Below are 12,895 nucleotides of genomic sequence, written 5' to 3'. Positions count from 1 at the left end.
CAATATAACAGTGTAATAGTAACGTGTTATAGTACCCAATATAACAGTGTAATAGTAACGTGTTATAGTACCCAATATAACAGTGTAATAGTAACGTGTTATAGTACCCAATATAACAGTGTAATAGTAACGTGTTGTTGTACCCAATATAACAGTGTAATAGTAACGTGTTGTTGTACCCAATATAACAGTGTAATAGTAACGTGTTGTTGTACCCAATATAACAGTGTAGTGTTGTAGTACCCAATATAACAGTGTAATAGTAACGTGTTATAGTACCCAATATAACAGTGTAATAGTAACGTGTTATAGTACCCAATATAACAGTGTAATAGTAACGTGTTATAGTACCCAATATAACAGTGTAATAGTAACGTGTTATAGTACCCAATATAACAGTGTAATAGTAACGTGTTATAGTACCCAATATAACAGTGTAATAGTAACGTGTTGTTGTACCCAATATAACAGTGTAATAGTAACGTATTATAGTACCCAATATAACAGTGTAATAGTAACGTGTTATAGTACCCAATATAACAGTGTAATAGTAACGTATTATAGTACCCAATATAAGTGTAATAGTAACGTATTATAGTACCCAATATAAGTGTAATAGTAACGTGTTATAGTACCCAATATAACAGTGTAATAGTAACGTATTATAGTACCCAATATAACAGTGTAATAGTAACGTGTTATAGTACCCAATATAACAGTGTAATAGTAACGTGTTGTTGTACCCAATATAACAGTGTAATAGTAACGTGTTGTTGTACCCAATATAACAGTGTAATAGTAACGTGTTGTAGTACCCAATATAACAGTGTAATAGTAACGTGTTGTTGTACCCAATATAACAGTGTAATAGTAACGTGTTGTAGTACCCAATATAACAGTGTAATAGTAACGTGTTGTTGTACCCAATATAACAGTGTAATAGTAACGTGTTATAGTACCCAATATAACAGTGTAATAGTAACGTGTTGTTGTACCCAATATAACAGTGTAATAGTAACGTGTTGTTGTACCCAATATAACAGTGTAGTGTTGTAGTACCCAATATAACAGTGTAATAGTAACGTGTTATAGTACCCAATATAACAGTGTAATAGTAACGTGTTATAGTACCCAATATAACAGTGTAATAGTAACGTGTTATAGTACCCAATATAACAGTGTAATAGTAACGTGTTGTAGTACCCAATATAACAGTGTAATAGTAACGTGTTGTTGTACCCAATATAACAGTGTAATAGTAACGTGTTATAGTACCCAATATAACAGTGTAATAGTAACGTGTTGTTGTACCCAATATAACAGTGTAATAGTAACGTGTTGTTGTACCCAATATAACAGTGTAATAGTAACGTGTTGTAGTACCCAATATAACAGTGTAATAGTAACGTGTTGTTGTACCCAATATAACAGTGTAATAGTAACGTGTTGTAGTACCCAATATAACAGAAAAAGAAGAATAACATAACAGTTTTTCAATACTTTTTTTATTTTTTTAAATCCTATTGGTATGGATCTCCTGTCCTGTTCTGCGTAAATTAACTTTAATCATTCACTGTCGTCCAATCTTAATCCCGGAGAAAGTATGTGTGCGTTGTATCCACCAATCATATAGTCGAAACAACTATCAAGCACCGCCCAGGTACATAAAATGTAGCCATTTTGCAAAATATAATTTTAAGGAGCAGAATTAACAGATCTTCCTTCACTCAGCAGCTCGGGATCACATGTAGACGCATGTCATTACACCCCCCACAAAAAAAAAACTGAACTTGAACGTTGAGGAAGGTAAGATATGAATGATTTGCACAATAACCAGCGTTTTATTACATCGTCGATATGCTTGTCTGAACTGTTACATTGAGACTGGTCCTAAAGCTAAATCGTGTTTCCATTGGCTAACCACCATTCACCAACATCACTATCAGCTGGTAATAACTAAATATTACTCGTTCTATTATATTCTCTCTCTTGTGTGTGTTATGTTTGCAAGCAATGTCGGATATTTATTTGCAATTATAAATTATTATTCTGTGCATCAGTGCATGCAGTCAGTTTGCGGTGTCCGACTGTCGGTCATCGAGGGTCAGCGGGTACAATGACGTTCTGTATTTACATCGGTGCCGGGTGGTCGGTTCACTGCCCGTCTCAGTGGACCTGTCAAATATTATGACAGACACAAACCAGAAAGACCCGTTCCCTATTGATTTTTATTTGTTTTTGCAGGCCATATAATAATTTTGGTCAGGCAAAAAAAAAAAAAATGTATTTGACCTCATGTCACGATTTGACATAATGGCAGACAACTTTGTCGGCTTTTCATTAGAGATTAGCATTTTTTTTCTTCTTCTTAAATCCCTGAAAAAAAATATGCAAATCTCTAATGTCAAACCTTCAAAGTGCTACTGAACGAAGAGACCCCCGTTTTTTCTGCAGCTTGCAATTCAGGGCGTTCCTGCATCCGCACTGTTATGTGTCGTGCCCCCCGCCCCCCCCCCTCCCAGCAACCTCATTGGTTCCTGCATGGTTGCTGCTATAGGCCACCTAGTGCTGGTGTCAAATATCTTGATGGAATTTGATGAAAATTAGGGAAATACATTTTTTTTGGGGGGGGGCGGGGGAATATAGATTTAACACCAATTGTCCAATGAGAAAGAAACACATTTTTGTTGCCAATGTATGTAACCTGACCCAAGTTATGACATCACCAACCAGAAGGTTCACTGATTGGTCCGGTATCACACCATCAACTTGTATCGATCACGTTTTTACCAACATGGCTGAACGTTGTTCTAAAGCTGTATCAGTGGCACTAGGTTGTAGTGATCATAACTTGGTTGAACTCACTAGGAAAACTACAATACCAAAAGGCTGGGCCTAACGTAATCTACCACAGGTCCTACAGAGGGTTCAATCAGGACTCGATTAAGAATGTGCCATGGTTAGAAGTGTGTAGAAAAGGATGATCCTGAAATGCCACTAAGTTTGTTGATGAAATGATTTATGAGTGAAGCTAATAAGCACGCCCCTTTTTAAGAAAATGCACTGTGAAGTCAAACGGTGCCCCATGGATTGATGACGAACTGAGAAATGTAATGATTCTACGTTATGATGCCAAAAAAGCAGCGGATAAATCTGCCACCCTGTTTGATAAACAAAGTTATTGTAAAATGAAGACATCTTGTGACCAAGATAAACAAAGGAAAGAAGAAGAGATTCTATCAGCACAAAATGTATGAAGTAAAGGATGATGGGTGGGGGGGGGGGGGGGGGAAACTGTGGAGAACGTTGAAAGCTATTATGGGTAGGACTTTCAAACATGTTCACCTCTTTTGTTGAGTCAGAGGGTATATTTATTACTAAACCACATCACAAACTGCTTTAATTAATATTTTACAGGCAAAGTGGGACAAGTTGAGGAATGTTATGATTCCAACTGATGGCTCCATGTCATATACCCTTATAAAATATTGTATCATGAAGGAGAGGCAATGCAGGTTTGAATTTCATCAAGTAGAAAGAGAAGAGGTAGAAAGGATGCTGTTGTCTCTTTCTTATGACAAGTCACCTGGTACAGATAATCTTGACGACAAATTGCTTAGAGGTACAGATAACCAAATATCTACACCAATCTCTCATATTTTTAATAAGTGCTTGATGTATGGGGTGTGCCCAGAAGACTGGAAAGAGTCAAGGGTTATTCTACTATCTAAGGATAAAAAACATCTGCATTCACTGGTTCTAATAGTCGTCTTATAAGCTTGCTGCCGGTGTTAAGTAAATTATTGGAAAAAATTGTATCTGTACAAATCAAGGATTATTTCTCATGTAATGGTCTGATAACGGGTTTCCAGCATGGATACAAAGAAAGGCATTCTATAGTGGGGGGAAAATTATTTGATCCCCTGCTGATTTTGTACGTTTGCCCACTGACAAAGAAATGATCAGTCTATAATTTTAATGGTAGGTTTATTTGAACAGTGAGAGACAGAATAACAACAACAAAAAATCCAGAAAAACGCATGTCAAAAATGTTATAAATTGATTTGCATTTTAATGAGGGAAATAAGTATTTGACCCCCTCTCAATCAGAAAGTTTTCTGGCTCCCAGGTGTCTTTTATACAGGTAACGAGCTGAGATTAGGAGCACACTCTTAAAGGGAGTGCTCCTAATCTCAGTTTGTTACCTGTAAAAAAGACACCTATCCACAGAAGCAATCAATCAATCAGATTCCAAACTCTCCACCATGGCCAAGACCAAAGAGCTCTCCAAGGATGTCAGGGACAAGATTGTAGACCTACCTAAGACTGGAATGGGCTACAAGACCATCGCCAAGCAGCTTGGTGAGAAGGTGACAACAGTTGGTGCGATTATTTGCAAATGGAAGAAACACAAAAGAACTGTCAATCTCCCTCGGCCTGGGGCTCCATGCAAGATCTCACCTCGTGAAGTTGCAATGATCATGAGAACGGTGAGGTATCAGCCCAGAACTACACGGGAGGATCTTGTCAATGATCTCAAGGCAGCTGGGACCATAGTCACCAAGAAAACAATTGGTAACACACTACGCTGTGAAGGACTGAAATCCTGCAGCACCCGCAAGGTCCCCCTGCTCAAGAAGCACATATACATGCCCGTCTGAAGTTTGCCAATGAACATCTGAATGATTCAGAGGACAACTGAGTGAAAGTGTTGTGGTCAGATGAGACCAAAAGGGAGCTCTTTGGCATCAACTCAACTCGCCGTGTTTGGAGGAGGAGGAATGCTGCCTATGACCCCAAGAACACCATCCCCACCGTCAAACATGGAGGTGGAAACATTATGCTTTGGGGGTGTTTTTCTGCTAAGGGGACAGGACAACTTCCCTGCATCAAAGGGACGATGGACGGGGCCATGTACCGTCAAATCTTGGGTGAGAACCTCCTTCCCTCAGCCAGGGCATTGAAAATGGGTCGTGGATGGGTATTCCAGCATGACAATGACCCAAAACACACGGCCAAGGCAACAAAGGAGTGGCTCAAGAAGAAGCACATTGAGGTCTGTTTGTGAAGTCTGTGAACAAGTGATTCAGGGGCATTCTCTCTTTATCATACTACTGACAACAGGGTAGATTAAATTTGAGCAAGGGTTTCCTTCCAGAAAGATTGTAACATTCTCTTTTTGTAGTTGGCCACCAGGTTTGCACACATCTCAGGAGGGATTCTGTCCCACTCCTCTTTTGCAGATCTTCTCCAAGTCATTAAGTTTTCGAGGCTGACGTTTGGCAACTGGAACCTTCAGCTCCCTCCACAGATTTTCTATGGGATTATGGTCTGGAGACTGGCTAGGCCACTCCAGGACCTTAATGTGCTTCTTCTTGAGCCACTCCTTTGTTGCCTTGGCCGTGTGTTTTGGGTCATTGTCATGCTGGAATACCCATCCACGACCCATTTTCAATGCCCTGGCTGAGGGAAGGAGGTTCTCACTCATCCTTGGAGAGCTCTTTGGTCTTGGCCATGGTGGAGAGTTTGGAATCTGATTGATTGATTGCTTCTGTGGACAGGTGTCTTTTTTACAGGTAACAAACTGAGATTAGGAGCACTCCCTTTAAGAGTGTGCTCCTAATCTCAGCTCGTTACCTGTATAAAAGACACCTGGGAGCCAGAAATCTTTCTGATTGAGAGGGGGTCAAATACTTATTTCCCTCATTAAAATGCAAATCAATTCATAACATTTTTGACATGTGTTTTTCTGGATATTTTTGTTTGTTATTCTGTCTCTCACTGTTCAAATAAACCTCCCATTAACATTATAGACTGATCCTTTCTTTATCAGTGGGCAAACGTACAGAATCAGCAGGGGATCAAATACTTTTTTCCCCCACTGTATGTCATTGTGTTTTGCGTGGAACCCAGGAAGAGTAGCTGCTGCTTTTGCAACAGCTAATGGAGATCCTAATACAGGATTATATAGAGCCCTTATTGCATGGAACTTCCTTCCATCTCATATTGCTCAAATAAACAGCAAACCTGGTTTCATAAAAAACAGATAAAGCAACACCTCGCGCCACAACGCCTCTCCCCTATTGGACCTGGATAGTTTGTGTGTATAGATTGATATGTAGGCTACGTGTGCCTTTTAAAACATGTATGTAGATCTGTCCTTGAGCTGTTCTTGTCTATAGATGTTCTGTATTATGTCATTCTGTATTATGATTCATGTTTTGTGTGGAACCCCAGGAAGAGTAGCTGATGCTTTTGCAACAGCTAATGGGGATCCTAATAAAATACCAAAAATGTACTAACTGGCCAGAAAAATACTGCGTTTTAAAAAATATATATATAACATTCCTAAAGAAAATCATAAGACTGGAAAGTAATTTGTTTTCAACGTGAAGTCTTGAGAGATTCTGATGCATTTGGATAATATTCATTCAGATAGAGCAATGAAGAGTTAATCTGACAGCCCTGTTTTGAGCAATGAAGAGTTAATCTGACAGCCCTGTTTTGAGCAATGAAGAGTTAATCTGACAGCCCTGTTTTGAGCAATGAAGAGTTAATCTGACAGCCCTGTTTTGAGCACTGAGGACCGGGTGCTCAGAGCAGGCATCGGCCGTACTGGGCTATGGAGGCGCACTGGAGGGAGAGCGCGAGGAGCAGGCACCGGCCGTACTGGGCTATGGAGGCGCACTGGAGGGAGAGCGCGAGGAGCAGGCACCGGCCGTACTGGGCTATGGAGGCGCACTGGAGGGAGAGTGCGAGGAGCAGGCACACGCTCACCACAATAAGCATGGGGAGTTGGCTTAGGTCTCACCCCTGGCCCAGCCAAACTACCCGTGTGCCCCCCAAAAAATGTATTTGGGGGGGGGCTGCCTCTCGTTCTTTCCCGGTAGGCTACGATACCTGTCTATTACCTGGCCCCAAGTCCAGTTTCTCCTTTCGGGTCCACTCCTCCATCGACCAGGTATCAATCTCTGCGAGGGGACGCCGCCTGATCCAATCATGGTGGGTAGTTCTGTAGCGGGCGTCGTATAGAGGGGACCAGGGCGTCGTATAGAGGGGACCAGGGCGTCGTATAGAGGGGACCAGGGCGTCGTATAGAGGGGACCAGGGCGTCGTGTAGAGGGGACCAGGGCGTCGTATAGAGGGGACCAGGGCGTCGTGTAGAGGGGACCAGGGCGTCGTGTAGAGGGGACCAGGGCGTCGTATAGAGGGGACCAGGGCGTCGTATAGAGGGGACCAGGGCGTCGTATAGAGGGGACCAGGGCGTCGTATAGAGGGGACCAGGGCGCCGTGTAGAGGGGACCAAGGGCGTCGTGTAGAGGGGACCAGGGCGTCGTATAGAGGGGACCAGGGCGTCGTGTAGAGGGGACCAGGGCGTCGTGTAGAGGGGACCAGGGCGTCGTGTAGAGGGGACCAGGGCGTCGTGTAGAGGGGACCAGGGCGTCGTGTAGAGGGGACCAGGGCGTCGTATAGAGGGGACCAGGGCGTCGTGTAGAGGGGACCAGGGCGTCGTGTAGAGGGGACCAGGGCGTCGTGTAGAGGGGACCAGGGCGTCGTGTAGAGGGGACCATTTGGGTGCACTATGTCATTTCATTTGGGTGCACTATGTCGTCTGATTTGGGTGCACTATGTCGTCTGATTTGCGTGCACTATGTCGTCTGATTTGTGTGCACTATGTCGTCTGATTTGTGTGCACTATGTCGTCTGATTTGTGTGCACTATGTCGTCTGATTTGTGTGCACTATGTCATCTGATTTGTGTGCACTATGTCGTCTGATTTGTGTGCACTATGTCGTCTGATTTGTGTGCACTATGTCGTCTGATTTGGGTGCACTATGTCGTCTGATTTGTGTGCACTATGTCGTCTGATTTGCGTGCACTATGTCGTCTGATTTGCGTGCACTATGTCGTCTGATTTGTGTGCACTATGTCGTCTGATTTGTGTGCACTATGTCGTCTGATTTGTGTGCACTATGTCGTCTGATTTGTGTGCACTATGTCGTCTGATTTGTGTGCACTATGTCGTCTGATTTGGGTGCACTATGTCGTCTGATTTGGGTGCACTATGTCGTCTGATTTGTGTGCACTATGTCGTCTGATTTGTGTGCACTATGTCGTCTGATTTGTGTGCACTATGTCGTCTGATTTGTGTGCACTATGTCGTCTGATTTGTGTGCACTATGTCGTCTGATTTGTGTGCACTATGTCGTCTGATTTGTGTGCACTATGTCGTCTGATTTGTGTGCACTATGTCGTCTGATTTGTGTGCACTATGTCGTCTGATTTGTGTGCACTATGTCGTCTGATTTGTGTGCACTATGTCGTCTGATTTGTGTGCACTATGTCGTCTGATTTGTGTGCACTATGTCGTCTGATTTGTGTGCACTATGTCATTTGCAACAAGTCAGTTTGTTGGAAACAACTGGTGGGGAAAATGCGTATATTTTCTTTATACAGCTTTTGTAATATTTGGATGGAAACGTAGCTACTGAAACGTAGCTCAGCTAATATCTTTTTGATTTATTAACTTATTATTATTATTTATTAAATTCTAGTCGGCAATCTAAACTGTTAGTAATCATGGTTGATTTACTGACCGTAGAGCCCCCGTTGATTTTGTTAGTCACTCTCACTCAGATATCATATTAAAAGCAACAATAATTTCCCTCCATTCTATGGAAGTTTGTAGAATTGCAGGAAATTAGCTGGAAAACTGAAAATGTGTATCTCCTCCCCATGGCAAAATACGTAGAATTATATGAAATTAGTTATAAAATTACAATGTTCTCTCCTCCCCATGGCAAAATATGTAGAATTACATGAAATGAGTTATAAAATGACATAATGTTCTCTCCTCCCCATGGCAAAATATGTAGAATTACATGAAATGAGTTATAAAATGACATAATGTTCTCTCCTCCCCATGGCAAAATATGTAGAATTACATGAAATGAGTTATAAAATGACATAATGTTCTCTCCTCCCCATGGCAAAATACGTAGAATTATATGAAATTAGTTATAAAATTACAATGTTCTCTCCTCCCCATGGCAAAATATGTAGAATTACATGAAATGAGTTATAAAATGACATAATGTTCTCTCCTCCCCATGGCAAAATATGTAGAATTACATGAAATGAGTTATAAAATGACATAATGTTCTCTCCTCCCCATGGCAAAATATGTAGAATTACATGAAATGAGTTATAAAATGACATAATGTTCTCTCCTCCCCATGGCAAAATATGTAGAATTACATGAAATGAGTTATAAAATGACATAATGTTCTCTCCTCCCCATGGCAAAATATGTAGAATTACATGAAATGAGTTATAAAATGACATAATGTTCTCTCCTCCCCATGGAAAAATATGTAGAATTACATGAAATGAGTTATAAAATGACATAATGTTCTCTCCTCCCCATGGCAAAATATGTAGAATTACATGAAATGAGTTATAAAATGACATAATGTTCTCTCCTCCCCATGGCAAAATATGTAGAATTACATGAAATGAGTTATAAAATGACATAATGTTCTCTCCTCCCCATGGCAAAATATGTAGAATTACATGAAATGAGTTATAAAATGACATAATGTTCTCTCCTCCCCATGGCAAAATATGTAGAATTACATGAAATGAGTTATAAAATGACATAATGTTCTCTCCTCCCCATGGCAAAATATGTAGAATTACATGAAATGAGTTATAAAATGACATAATGTTCTCTCCTCCCCATGGCAAAATACGTAGAATTATATGAAATTAGTTATAAAATTACAATGTTCTCTCCTCCCCATGGCAAAATACATAGAATTACATGAAATGAGTTATACAATTACACAACACTCTCTCCGCCCCCATGGCAAAATACGTAGAACTGCAGCAAACTTGCTTTAAAGCTGCAACATTTTCTCCTCACCCCAAAATGTGTACAATTGGGAGGGGTAACACAATTTCACTTAGGCTAGGGCCGGCTCTGACTGCATGACTGGGTATGGATGTGGGTACGCAGACCCACAAGCCACTGCTCCACTCATGATGAGTTCAGATTGTTTGTGGCCCCCCACCCACATCAAAGTTGCCCATCCCTGGAATAGATCTTTGCTGTGTCTGTTTCGAGAGAGGAGAGAGAGAGAGAGAGAGAGAGAGAGAGAGAGAGAGAGAGAGAGAGTGAGAGAGCGAGAGGAGAGAGGGGCAGAGAGAGCAGAGAGAGAGTGAGAGAGAGTGAGAACAGAGAGACAGAGAGGTAGAGAGAGAGAGAGAGTGACAGAGAGAGTGACAGAGAGAGTGAGAGACAGAGAGTGAGAGAGAGAGAGAGAGATTCTTCAAGGTGTATGCAGTGGACAGTAAGCAGGTCAGCCTACAGTAGACTAGATCTGTCTGTCTAATACTGTACTGTAGCTACAGTAGTAAACTGTCTTTCTATCCCACTGCAGGAGCAATGACCTAAATAGAAGCATTGCATACACAGCAGTAGTCTGTTTTAACAGGGCACTGCAATGAACAAACCGGCCTGCATTACAATGTTCTAGCAGCCAGCCGCAGGTGGATAGCCAACCTGAACCTAGCTATCGTTTGGTCTCTCTGTGTCTGTCTAGTGTACCTTTAGCCCGTTTTACCTGTGTGTGTGATAACTATCACTTAATGTCTGAGAGGTCTATATTTAGAGCCATGCATTATTCAACATGCTTTTAGTAATTTAGTTCCCACGGCGGACAGACGGACTGACGGTCTCTCTCTCTCCGAGTGTAGCAGGGCGGTCTGCCCTAGCCTTTACAGGCTGCTATTGGTCTCATTCACTGCCCGTAGCGTTACGTTTTGCAGAACGATGACCTACCAATACCGGAAGTCAAATTTACAATTGTGACTGTTGTGCTTTCAGGGTGTGGAAAGGCTGCGACTGTAACAGAGGAGAAGAGAGAGAGAGAAGACTAGAGAGAGGAGGAGGAGTGAGAGAGAGAGAGAGAGAGAGAGAGAGAAGACTAGAGAGAGGAGGAGGAGGAGGAGGAGGAGAGACAGAGAGTCAGAGGACCAGTATGGACTATGACAGAAGGTGAGTAAACTTCTTTATTCACTTCTACAGTACCATTTCAATAGACGGGATACATGACAACGTCATGAATAAATGATGTGTGGGCATCTCAGGGGTAGAAGGCCGTGATTGGACAAGATGATGCCGACGGCCCCCTGTTTCTACTTCCTAGACAACTTTACAGTATTTATTTGTTTTTCTTACATTATTTCCTGTATTATTACCTACAGCCAGGATGTCACGTTCGTCTGAAGAAAGCGCAGCGTGCGTATCGTTCCACATTTTATTTAAACTGTGAAATTATGCGAGACATACAAATAAACTAATAAACAAAACAACAAAACCGTGACGAAGAGGTGCAACATACACTGACTCAAAATAATTTCCCACAAACCCTTGTGGGAAAAACAACAACTTTAAATATGATCCCCAATTAGAGACAACGATGACCAGCTGCCTCTAATTGGAGATCATCCCAAAAAAAACAACAACGTAGAAATACAGAAACTAGAACCACATAACATAGAAAATTTAAACTAGACAAAACCCTCTGTCACACCCTAATCTACCATAGAAAATAAAAGCTTTCTATGGTCAGGACGTGACACAGGAAATAACTTTTGGACATTAGATCGGTGGTCAGTCGCCTGAAATCGAGCAGAAATTCCACTTCCTGACCTGGATCCTTTCTTTGAACTTCAAGAGGAAGCTGAAAAACAACTTCTATCTCCAGGCCACCAGACTGGAAAATACCAGTGGTGGATAAAGTTACCGATTATCATACTGTAGTAAAAGTAAAGATTCCTTCATAGAAAATGACTCAAGTAAAAGTGAAAGTCACCCAGTAAAATACTACTTCAGTAAAAGTCTAAAAGTATTTGGTTTTAAATATATTTAAGTATCAAAAGAAAAAAGAAAAATAATTTCAAATTCCTTATACACTGCTCAAAAAAATAAAGGGAACACTAAAATAACACATCCTAGATCTGAATGAATGAAATAATATTATTAAATACTTTTTTCTTTACATAGTTGAATGTGCTGACAACAAAATCACACAAAAATAATCAATGGAAATCCAATTTATCAACCCATGGAGGTCTGGATTTGGAGTCACACTCAAAATTTAAGTGGAAAACCACACTACAGGCTGATCCAACTTTGATGTAATGTCCTTAAAACAAGTCAAAATGAGGCTCAGTAGTGTGTGTGGCCTCCACGTGCCTGTATGACCTCCCTACAACGCCTGGGCATGCTCCTGATGAGGTGGCGGATGGTCTCCTGAGGGATCTCCTCCCAGACCTGGACTAAAGCATCCGCCAACTCCTGGACAGTCTGTGGTACAACGTGGCGTTGGTGGATGGAGCGAGACATGATGTCCCAGATGTGCTCAATTGGATTCAGGTCTGGGGAACGGGCGGGCCAGTCCATAGCATCAATGCCTTCCTCTTGCAGGAACTGCTGACACACTCCAGCCACATGAGGTCTAGCATTGTCTTGCATTAGGAGGAACCCAGGGCCAACCACACCAGCATATGGTCTCACAAGGGGTCTGAGGATCTCATCTCGGTACCTAATGGCAGTCAGGCTACCTCTGGCGAGCACATGGAGGGCTGTGTGGTCCCCCAAAGAAATGCCACCCCACACCATGACTGACCCACCGCCAAACCGGTCATGCTGGAGGTTGTTGCAGGCAGCAGAACTTTCTCCACGGCGTCTCCAGACTCTGTCACGTCTGTCACATGTGCTCAGTGTGAACCTGCTTTCATCTGTGAAGAGCACAGGCGCCAGTGGCGAATTTGCCAATCTTGGTGTTCTCTGGCAAATGCCAAACGTCCTGCACGGTGTTGGGCTGTA

At 41.9% G+C, this 12,895-nt stretch overlaps 1 protein-coding gene across 1 annotated transcript in view; it reads left to right on the top strand.

The window, feature by feature from the left end:
- The first annotated feature begins 1,655 nt into the window (after positions 1 to 1,655).
- LOC106591492 (RNA-binding protein 10) overlaps positions 1,656 to 12,895 on the top strand; it is an 85,406-nt gene continuing 74,166 nt past the window's right edge. The window contains exons 1-2 of the mRNA XM_082961516.1: positions 1,656 to 1,806; positions 10,889 to 11,059. Of these exons, the coding sequence (XP_082817642.1) occupies positions 11,043 to 11,059 (17 nt within the window). The 5' untranslated portion in view covers positions 1,656 to 1,806; positions 10,889 to 11,042. The remainder of the gene's footprint in view (positions 1,807 to 10,888; positions 11,060 to 12,895) is intronic.

The sequence above is a fragment of the Salmo salar genome, chromosome 15 (assembly GCF_965601325.2).
Source record: "Salmo salar chromosome 15, fSalSal1, whole genome shotgun sequence".
Classification (NCBI taxonomy): domain Eukaryota; kingdom Metazoa; phylum Chordata; class Actinopteri; order Salmoniformes; family Salmonidae; genus Salmo; species Salmo salar.
This window is presented reverse-complemented; position numbering and strand designations above follow the sequence as displayed.